The following is an 11200-nucleotide window of genomic DNA, read 5'->3' as shown; positions in this document are numbered from 1 at the left end:
ATAACACTTTTTAGAAAATTTATCATCTTAACCATTTTTAAGGGCACAACTCAGTGGCATTAAGCACATTCACATGGTCCTGCAACCATTCCCACCATCATCTCCAGAACTTTCTCATCTCCCCAAACTGAAACTCTGTCCCCATTGAACACTGACTCCCCATACCCTCCCCCAGCCCCCAGCATCTACCTGCTGTCTCTAAGGATGTGACTCCTCTAGGGACCTCCTATGGATGGAATCAGTATTTGTCCTTGTTTCTGGTTTCTCTCACTGAGCACCATGTCAAGGTTCATTCCTGTTATAGCAGGTGTCAGAATCTCCTTCCTTTTGAAGGCTAATATTCCACTGTATGGTTGGACCACAATTTGTTTATCCATACTACTACACACCCATTAGGATGGCTATTATTTAAGAAAACAAACACACCCAGAAGACAAGTGTTGGTGAAGATGTAGAGACACTTGGAACCCTCGTGCAGGGCTGGTGGGAATGTAAGATGGGGCAGCCGCTGTGGAAAACAGCCTGGTGGTTCCTCAAAAGTTCAACATAGAATTACCATATAAGCCAGGAATTTCACTCCCAGGTATACACCCAGGAGAATAGAAAACAGCTGTGCAAAGACCTACAGGCAAACTTGTCTTTATAGCAGCATGATTCATAGGAGCCAAAAGGTGGAAACCACCCAAGTGTCCATTAGCAGATACTTTTTATAACAAATCTTTTCTTCCACCTCCCTTTTCTCTCCTGAAATAAAAATCTGAATATAACCTAATGACAGTTAAAAAAAAAAAAACAACCAGCAACCCAACCATATAATGCTGTATCAGATACAAGCAGAAGAAATAAAAAGAAAATAATGTCTGATAAGTGCTGTCTAATTTAGCCTGTCAACGCTGGGGCACAAGCCCCGGTTATATCATGTACAAGATGAAGTGCTCAGACGCATGGGTCTATTCAGACGTTTCACCTCAGACAGAAGCAGCAGGGGAGGTGTTTAGACCCCGCAGGTCTGTTCACAGAAACGGTGAACAACTCTTGGTAAGGTTCTGGACTAAATGACAAGCCGTTTTCCCTCAATTTATCCAGAAGTTGCACTCCTGAAAAATCTGTATGTGTGAAAACTGTAAACTGTGTCCCCCCTCCAAATTCACACGTTGAGGTCCTGGCCCCCAGGGCCTTGGGATGTGACTGTATTTGAAGACAAGGTCTGTACAGAGGTAATCAAGTTCAAATGAGGTCAGTAGGGTGGGCCCTAAATCCAGTCTGAAATTCAGACGCAGACACACACACACACAGGGAGAAGGCTGGGTGAAGGAGGTAGAGACGGGGTGATGGACGTACAAGTCAAGGGATGCCAAAGACTGCCAGCTGCCACCAGAGTTTGGGAGCGGGCCTAGAACAGATCCCCCTCCCTACCCTCCGCCCCCACCCCCACCCCCCAGCCTCAGAAGGAACTAGCCCTGCTGACACCTGATCAAGCATTCCTGGCCTCCAGAACTGGGAGAGGATAAATTTCCCTTGTTTATATCACCCAGTCTGTCGTGCGTAGTTACGGCAGCCATGGCCAATCAATGTTGTCCTATGTATCCATGTAAAACAGAGACTGGTGTTAGGCCCAGCTAATGAGGAAAGGGCTTGTCTCTCCCCACAGGCTGTCCGGGAGGACTGGCCCACACTCCCCACGCTTCCCGGGGTCCCCTCGGGCCAGCTGGGCGGCAGTGCCCTGGTCAAGCCCTGGCTCTGCGCTTCAGGACGTGCTCCTATCTTGTGACAAGATCTGACAACCGGTCTCACCCTCAACCCCAAGTCGAATCTGGCTTCTCTTGGCCAACTTGGGACACCCGGACCCCAATTTCTAGACTAGCTTGCGGGGTGGGGAGATGAAGCTCTCCATGCAGGAGAAAACATGCCACACTGGCCCCGACTGCACCATGGAGACATCGTCCTGTCAACCTGTCATTGGAAAATGACTCTAAAAGCCCCTGCAGTGAAGGAAGCGCATGAGGTGTTTATTTGGGCAATTCAAGCAGACAGGACTGGAGGGCCAGCGCCAGCCTGCCTTTCACGCTCGGGCTTCCTCGGCAAGCTGGGCAGGGTTTTCAGATTGCTCTTTTCAAACTAAACACCCCAGCAGGAACACAGGGAACTCCAGGAGAATTGGCAATTGTTCTGGGGCCTGTGGGGTGGCTGTCCTAGTTACGTAGGGGAGGGAGGGAATCAGGTTGCCAGCAGGCGGCACATGGGTTAACTCTTCACATGCCAATCCAGACCACGCTGGTCCAGGGCTGAGATTTGCGGGAAACCAGCATCCCTCTTGACCCCAGGCCCTGCACAGGTCCCAGATCAGTCTTGTGGCCACCAGGCCACCTCATTCATGAGATGGGCTGGACCCCTCTCCTGCCCCAACAAGCCTGCAGTCACCCATTCCGTGTCCCGACATCAGCTCTGCGTGGGCAGCCATGATCCTTCCAGAGGAACAGAGATGGCCCCTGTGGCCAGACAGGGGTCTTTAATGAAAAAGATTGCTGCTGCTTATAATCACAAATGAGATTTCACCTATGAATTTGCATTTCCAGAAAAACAGGCGGATGGGATATAGCTGGGCTCATACCAGGCAGGGTCTGCCCCATCCCCAGCCCTCAGCCAGGCCCCCAAACCGCACACCACCACTGGCTGGACACCCCCAGGCACCCCAGCAGAAGAGGCGAAGTGCTGGTCCCAGGGCCCCCCGATGCACACACACCTCCCCTCAGGGAAGAATTCCTAATTCCCATCCCAGCTCTGCCACCTACAAGCTCTCGGACTCTGGACAAATGATCTGACCCCGCAGCCATTTCCTCACCTGTAAGATGGGGAGGTGCACAGCCCCACTTCATTGACAGCTGTGAGAATTCAGGAACACGAACCGGCCTCTGCTACCCAAACAAAAGCGGTGCCGCCGAGGGCTGACACCGCTCTCTGCTGTCATCACTGAGACACACACACAGCTGCGAACCATAAACTTTTATTAACGGAAAATGGAATGCCTCGTTAACAGAAACCTTGTCTTACAAATGGCAGAACAAGAACACATTTATTTTAAAAAAAAGAAAAAATAGGTGGATTCACATTGTATTAAGCTACAACACGGTGGCAGGATTTGCTTCTGTTTCTTAAAAGATTCCACAAGTTCAAGGTAACTCTGGCTAATAGACTCGACAGTACGTCTGCCTGCCTACCAGGACACGCAGGGTGGGTGGGCTCTAGTAGCGGCGGGTGAAGTGGGGGTATGGGTGGGGGGCGGGGTGCGGACCTCTGCTGCCCCGGTCCTGGCCGGCCACTCCTCCACCCTCGAGGCCTCCGGAGGGCACCACGTGAGCCTGGGCGTGCCCGCCGTGTGCAAAGCCGCCTCGCCTAGGAACAAAGGCACACGTTTGGCCCCGGAAGCACCTGTGTTCTCACTGTGTCACGCTGCAGCATAGGGCTCTGTGGCCTTTAGAGCCCCTTGGCTTTTTCCAGGTGAGGAAAATCATAACCACGGGTTGCATTCCGGGGAAGAGCGTTAGCTGCATAAGTTGCCAAGAGCTGCTTTGGGGGTTTGTTCTCAAAGCATTCGACCCCGAAAGTGGATCAAGCATGCAGAAAAAGGGAGAGGAAGTGAGAAGTGGGAACAAATCAATTTTATCCGCGGACAGTACTTCTTACCCCGATATTCCACCCCGACTTGCCACATGCCCTGGCCCCGAGGGCCCAGACAGGCCCCTCTCACCACCTGGAAGAGAAGAAAGAGTCTGCACTTGGAAGCCCTGGAAAAGCTGGCCCTCTGGAGCATGCTGGGACTGTGGCTGGCCCTCCCCGGGAGGCCCCCCTGACCCTCAGGCAGGGGTGAACCCATACCTTGCCACCGCAAGTGCTCCCGGCCCGCCGTGCCCGCATCCACTGTGCCCGGCCAGGCGCGCTCCTGATGCTCCTCCAGCCTCTGGCTGTGCTCCGCCCAGTCACGGCCACCCCTTTGCCAAAACGAAAGGCAGATACACAATGGTCCCACTGTGCCTCTAATGTGAGGCTGTGACATGGGGGCTCTGGGGGCTCGTGCCCCACTGTCAAGGGTTTCTGAGAGAAGTGGGCAAAGAATGGCAACAGACACTTCCCCAAAGATACACACTTGGCCAGTAAGCAAACAAGTAGGTGTTCAGCACAGATACCTTCACAACCACCTCACCCTCATTAGGACGGCTATTATCTAAAAGACAAGGACGAGTGTTAGTGAAGGTGTGCAGAAACAGGGATTCTCACACTGGGCTGGTGGGAATGTAAAATGGTGCAGCCTAGTTGGAGAACAGTGTAGTGGTTCCTTAAAAGCTTAAACACAGAGCGACCGTATGACCCAGAGATTCCACTCCGACGTGTCTAACCAAGAGACCGGTAAACATGCGTTAACACGAAAACTCATACACCAGTGTTCTTAGCAGCATGATTCCGTAACAGCCCCAAAGTGGAAACCACCAAAGTGTCCATCTAAACAAAATGTGGTCCATCCACATACTGATATTAATCAGTAATCAGCCTTGAAAAGGGATGAAGCACTGACACTCGCTACAACAAGGATGCACCTTGAGAACATGATGCTCAGTGAGCGAAGCCAGACATAAAAGGCAACACAACACACTGTGTGATTCCAACTCATGTGAAACATCCAGAACAGGCAAATCCACAGGGAAAGAAAGTGGGTTAGTGGTTGCCAGGGGGATGGGGAGTGACTGCTAATGGGGGTTTCTTTTGGGGGTGATAGAAATGCTCTGAAATGGATTGTGGTGATGGATGCACAGCTCTATAAATTAACTGAAAGCCATCAAATTGCACACTTTAAATGAGTGAACCGCACAGCATGTGAATTATATCTCAAAAAAGCTGTTTAAAAACGGTTTCAGACAGAAACCCCGGGAGATGAAAATCCAAACACGGTACCCACGTGCAGGTGCCAACAGCCCCTGGAGGCCTACAGGAAAGCCTCCCGGCCCCAGGCTGGGTGTGGAAGGACGAGGGCACTGCCCGCCGGCGACCACCACTCCGAGGCCCAGGACCAGGAAGCCAGCAGACCCCCCACACCTGTCTGCAAGGGTGAGTGCACCTCAGGGCGTGCAACGCCTATGGTCTCAGGTGACAGCCCCCCAGTCACACGGTGACGCTGCACAGTCAGCCTGTTGTCAGTGCAGGAGCTCGCCCACTTAAACTTAACACAAATAGGACTAAACGACATGAAACGACCCAGTGCTAAGTAGGTCGCTCAGGAAAGAACACTCTCATCTGTCACACTGGCACTCCAGTCTTTGATCAACACCCGAAAACCCACCTAGAGGTGCAGCAGAAACTTGTGGTAGCTGTGACACCGGCCTTACAAACACCTAAAGACAACTTCAGGGGTGGGGTGGGGTAAAGCTTCTCTACTACTGATGGGGACAAGCCTTAGACGGCTTCAGGGCTGCCGCCTTCCGCAGGCAGAGCCCACACAGGGCCAGGAGGAGCTGTTCCAGGTGACCTGGCAGGTACACATGCCCAGCTCACTTTCAGAGAAGCCAACCTGTCCCCCGGTGAGGACAGTGATGCCCAGCCCCTCTGTGGCCTGCCCGCTAACCTGGGGGGAAGAGGCAGCCCCCGGCCCTCGCTCATCCTCTTGTCGGAGCCATAGCCACCCCAGCCGTCTCGGGAGTCGCGGCCATGGCGCTCTGGTGGTCCTCCGTGGCCGTGGCGGTCGTCTGAGTAGTGCTGGAAGGCACAAGAGGGACAGGGCAACTCCAGTCACATGGCTCCCAGACAAGCTCGCGGCAGGCCTACCTTCTGGGTCTCGGAAACCTGCAGACCCTGCCTCAGCGCGCTGGGGTGTGGCTCAGTACCCCAGCCACCCACGAGGACCTGCCCAGGCCCCTTCGGGCACTTCCTGACCCCCTCCTTGAGAACCCCAAGCGCCGCTAAAGCTCCATCACTGGTGCCACACGAAGGGCCAGCAGCGGGCCCTCCCACCCATGAGCGTGGAGAGCCCCACGCTTCGGGGTCCACTGAGAAGAGTCACTCAGACCCGCCTTCCCTGAAGAGTCAGGGCACCTGCTCCTTGCTGGAGACAGGAGGGCCCTCCCCACATCCCTAGGGCAGGCCAGCACCCTCAGAGCCCTCTCTGCTCATACTACTGTGGAGGCCTGGAGGCAAGTACTGAAGGCAGGAACGGCTTAGTACCCCTGGCCAACCAAGTCAGTGCTCAGGAAGCCAGCACACCTGGGGAGCAAGAGAGAATATAGCACTCTCTCAAAACACACACCCCTATTTTAAAAAGCCATGACTCTGATGCTGTCCCCCACCTTTCTCGTGGAGGCCTCCTCTGTTCTCTGAGCTGACACCCTAGGCACCTCTCACAGGGAACCTGCAGACTATCAGACACGGGGACCCATCCCAGTAGCCGACACAGAGGAATGCCCCAAAACATGACCTAAATGACCCCCTACCAGGCTGCTAAGCCCCCGTTGGGGCATCCCACAGTGCCTAGACTCAAGGCACTCCGAACATGTAGGCCACCAAATATCTCTTCAATTAGTTTCTACTGAATAAAACGAAAAACAAGCCCTACCTGTGTTAAAAAACACAGACTCCAGACTCGAGACTTCCCTAGTGGCGCAGTGGTTAAGAATCTGCCTGCTAATGCATGGGACATGGGTTCGAGCCCTGGTCCGGGAAGATCCCACATGCTATGGAGCAATTAAGCCTGTGTGCCACAACTACTGAGCCTGCGTTCTAGAGCCTGCGAGCCACAGCTGAGCCCACGCACCATAACTACTGAAGCCCGCGTGCCTAGAGCCCATGCTCCACAACAAGAGAAGCCACCGCAATGAGAAGCCCACGCACCGCAATGAAGAGTAGCCCCCGCTACTTCACAGCAATGAAGACCCAATGCAGACCAAAAAATTAAATAAATAAATAAATAAATAAATAAAATACAAAACACAGACTCACTAACCAGTCATTTCTGTGCACATCTACTCACCGGCCAGAACTGACATCTCCACGCCCCGCCCACCCCACAGAAGCAGGCACGCCCCTGGCCTGCTATCTGGCTTTTACTCACCTGCCCATCTCGCTCTCCCATCACTGACCTTGAACCTTCCCTCCTGCAAAAAAGAAATGTCTCATTCCAAAGGCAGCTGATGGCTCTATACAACACTGCTGCAGACCACACAGAAGAGTTCCACAATTAGAGTACTTATCCCCTTTTACCACATGAGAACTGTAATTTACTGGCCTGAAAAAAAACTGCCTCGCAGCTTTCTCTGGGGGTAGGAGTGAGGTGGGATCCTAAGAAGGTGGGAACGAAGGTTTTACTGAACTAAAATCCTTTAGAGGGGTCTCAGAAGTAGAGACCCACACCATGAAGCTAATGCCTATAATTCTGTCTGTGGCCTGATGACAAGTCAGGTAATAAGCTTCGGCAGGTCCCTAACCTCTAGTCTGACCCAACACGCATGACCCACGCCACATCTGAAACCAATTCCAGCCATAATTAATTAAACGAGCGGCTTCTCAGCCTGTCTTCCCCTACCCCACCCCCCACTCTTCCTTCCCAGAGCTAATGAGCAGGGAAATGGCTCAAAGATATGCAGCTCAGGGGAGCATGATGAAAAACCTAAAGAGAGAATTCTTAAACTGGAAAAATCGAGGGCTGCTTTTCTAAAAAACGAGATATAGTCTTCATTAAAAAGGCACTGGCAAAAGAAAAATAACCCACCCAGACCCTGGAAACACAAAGTAGGCCTAACAGGACCTCTGCCACATTCCGCAGTCAGCTCTCTTCACGTGGGCTGGCACAACCCCATGCCAGTCAGTGACCCCCGCAGATGGCTCAGGCGGGTCATGGCCTTTCTCTAAACTGCTTTCTCATCTGTGTGAACAAGGAGGCCGGGCCACACCCTCCTCAAAGCCCGGTGCTCCAGAGCAGCTTGTGCCAGTGGGAGGGACAGGGAGGAAGTGTGGCCGTGGAGACCCCACAGGGAGCTGTGAAACCCAGAGCCCGGGGCCACCCCCAAGAGAGCTGAGCATGGGGGAAGCTGAGGTTCAGGTCCTGCCCAGGGCCCGTCTGTCCTAAGAGGACAGTGCATGAAACGTGCTCCGAGGTGCCTTCCCCTAGACAAAGCCAGGATGCCGTACATGACCACCGATCCCAACGTCCTGCTCAAGGTCTGTTTCTAAATCCCACGTGTGACGGTCAGAGGCACCCACTAGGAAGCCCACGAGTGCACCAGACATTAAGAGAACAGACGGAGACCGATCTCTGCTGCAGGAGTGGGGCAGGGCACTGACCTGTCAGCCACGTGCTCCTGGTACTGGCCCCGGTCACGGTGGTCAAAGTCGTGGAAACGGTGATCGGGCCGAGGGAAGTCTGGGCGGTATCTGTCCTCCATGGCCATGCGCTTTCCCTCTGGCCAATAGGCGTCATCTCGCCTGTTTTTTTATTTTAAAAAGAATGCAAATTTCATTTATGAAAGAGAATGAGAATAAAAAGAAAAAGGGCAGAACTGGGGAGGGGAGCTCTCTCCAGACCCAGTATCATTTAAAATGTCCCGCAGGGCTAAAATCTAAACATTCAATCATTATCGCTTTGATCTGATAAATTAAAATCCCCCAAACTGCCAAAAGGCATACTGGCATTCTCATCTAACAATCCTGAAAAAAGAACCGCTGTGAGCTAATTGTGTCACAAGGCTGTTATACCTTGATCCCCACATGAGCTCAGATGCAAGTGCAATGAAATCTTTGATTCTCCTGGAATGAGGTTCCGAGTCACCACGTTCTCACCTCCTCGTCTGCTATGCTAACCTGAACCTCCCTCTGAGCTTTTGCAGAAGCGAAGGGAATTAGATCGGGTGATGGCAAACTATATACAACTCGGGATGGTATCCAATTATCTTCTTCCTGATTTTTACCAGAAAATTAGGCTCACAGGTGGTGGGGTGATGGGTGACCATCAATTAAGCCGCTCAGAGAAGCTGGAGAGCAATAAACCCACTTTCTGAGTGGGAAGGCAATCTCCTTCTCCACAGCACCCAGCCTCTCCCTCTAGGAGGACACACGAGCCTGACGGAGACGGCAGCGAATGCGGCGTAACGCATGCTTGGTTGTCTCCTACCCACTGGACAGTGGTCATGCTCCACCAGGAGCCACAGTGTGAATAACGGGATGGCCTAGGCGAAAGCATCAAACCCTTCAGCAAGTGACAACAATCAAGATTCTCTGAAGAATAACTCGGGTGGGGAAAAAACGCTGCACTGGCCACAGAGGTGGCAGCAAGGAGCCCTGCCCAAGCGTCGAGGCCCAGATTCTGTCTGAAACACCTCCGACTCCCTACGCTAAGGTGGACAGGAGCGGGGTGGCTCTTTCAACGTCAGGGGAAGCGCCCCGTCCCCCCGCTCCGGGCCGGGGGCCTTACCGCCCAACGTCGTAGGGCCTCCTGAGCACCGACCGCCGCTCCTGCTCGTAGCGCAACTGCTCCTGCTGGTGCCGCAGCTCCTCGCGCTCCCGCTGGATGCGCTCCTGCTCCTTCCGGCGCTCCCGCTCCACGCGCTCGCGTTCCCGTTCCAGCCGCTCCCGTTCCAGCCGCTCCCGCTCCAACCGCTGCCGCTGGCGCTCGAGCTGCAGGCGCTCCCGCTGCAGCCGAGCCTTCTCCTTCCCCTCGTGGAGGGCGTCGAGGCGCTGCTCCCTCTCACGCTGCTCACGCTCTCTGGGGGAACACAGGAAGGCCGCCCTGACTTCCCGACGTGGTGGCGTCCGGCCATCGAGACGTCGTCCTCTGAAGGAGTCTGGAACCTTCCAGCTCCCGGATGGGAACTGGCTCGCCCCGGGCCTGGCTGCCCCCTGCCAGCTACTAGGCGGCAGGCACTAACCGGCTCCCTAAGCTGCTCCATCGGCCAGAAACCCCAATCTCCACACTTTCCCTTTCTCCAAACAGCAAAGCTGGGGTGAGCTGGGAGGGAGGGGGTGATGACGAGCAGACACAGAGCTTCAAGTCCAGACCAGGAGGACCTGGCTCAAAGAGCACCAAGACAAAGCCATAGCTAAATAAAGATCAGGAATGTAAGAAATGCAAAGGGTAATTGCCACTCTGAAGCTGCTGGGCACGGAGAAAACCCTGGAGATACGGATGACAGTAGCTTTCCCTGAAGAGGGACAATCAACACTGTCTTTTTGTCACCCCTCCCCTCTACAAGGCTGTATTTTTTTTTTTTTTTTTTTTTTTTTTGCGGTATGCAGGCCTCTCACTGTTGTGGCCTCTCCCGTTGTGGAGCACAGGCTCCGGACGCGCAGGCTCAGCGGCCATGGCTCACGGGCCCAGCCGCTCCGCAGCATGTGGGATCTTCCCGGACTGGGGCACAAACCCGCGTCCCCTGCATCAGCAGGCGGACTCTCAACCACTGCGCCACCAGGGAAGCCCAAGGCTGTATTTTTAATAAGCACGTCATCTTGAAGGGACCTAAGAAGGTGTGGAGACAGGAGAAGGCCAGTCACCAGCGAAGGGGACAGTGGTCTCATTTATCAGCCACCGCACACCAGGAGCTGAGCCGGGACTGGGGAAACCCGTTCTGCTCTCTTCACACCCTCCCACGGTGCCTGGGAAGGGTCCAAACCAAGGGCAAGCCAGCTGGAAGCAAAACATCTCCAAATGATCAAGAAATTTTTAATTGCTAAACCCCATATGCAGAGGCTGAAATCACAGTTTTGGAAAAGCAAACTGGAGAAGTTTCTACATGATCTGCTTTAGCTCAAGAAAGTTTCCCAAACACTGCAGCATCACAACTTCACTGGGTGATGTTTGAGGGAAAATGACGAGGGAGCTCTAGACAACCTGGTGTGAAATGGCAGAAAGCGAAAATGGAAATGACAAGCCTGCTTCAACAAACCATCTCCTCAGCAAAGGGGCACAGAATCGCTGTGGGACCGCTGCTGCCTGAAAACGCCACGAAACGCAGACGTCTCAGGAGCAAAGATGTGAATCACAGCTCAAACAGGCCAGCCTGTTCCTGGGCTTCCATGTTGATCTAATTCACGTGGAAGGGTTTGGTGGCGAAAACTGAGGCCTCAACCCTGGAGACCCTTCTACCAAAGCCATAGGCAGCGTGGGTCCGCTTGCTACCTGGTCCAGGGTGCAACTTCAGCCAGAGGAGATGCTGCTGAGCAGAAACGG

The 11200-nt window shown here is 53.7% G+C and overlaps 1 protein-coding gene across 2 annotated transcripts in view; it reads right to left on the bottom strand.

The window, feature by feature from the left end:
* Positions 1-2988: 2988 nt before the first annotated feature.
* Positions 2989-11200, bottom strand: part of SAFB2 (scaffold attachment factor B2) — a 33627-nt gene continuing 25415 nt past the window's right edge. For both annotated transcript variants that reach the window (XM_024745746.1, XM_024745747.1), the window contains 7 exons: positions 9449-9739; positions 8323-8463; positions 7094-7136; positions 5615-5745; positions 3877-3989; positions 3685-3751; positions 2989-3393 (listed from right to left, as the gene is read on the bottom strand). In XM_024745746.1, coding sequence (XP_024601514.1) covers positions 3243-3393; positions 3685-3751; positions 3877-3989; positions 5615-5745; positions 7094-7136; positions 8323-8463; positions 9449-9739 — 937 coding nt within the window. In that variant the 3' untranslated portion in view covers positions 2989-3242. The remainder of the gene's footprint in view (positions 3394-3684; positions 3752-3876; positions 3990-5614; positions 5746-7093; positions 7137-8322; positions 8464-9448; positions 9740-11200) is intronic.

This window comes from Neophocaena asiaeorientalis, unplaced genomic scaffold (assembly GCF_003031525.2).
Source record: "Neophocaena asiaeorientalis asiaeorientalis breed wild unplaced genomic scaffold, Neophocaena_asiaeorientalis_V1.1 scaffold357, whole genome shotgun sequence".
NCBI lineage: Eukaryota > Metazoa > Chordata > Mammalia > Artiodactyla > Phocoenidae > Neophocaena > Neophocaena asiaeorientalis.
The sequence above is the reverse complement of the archived record's forward strand: the minus strand, read 5'-3'. Positions and strand labels throughout refer to the sequence as shown.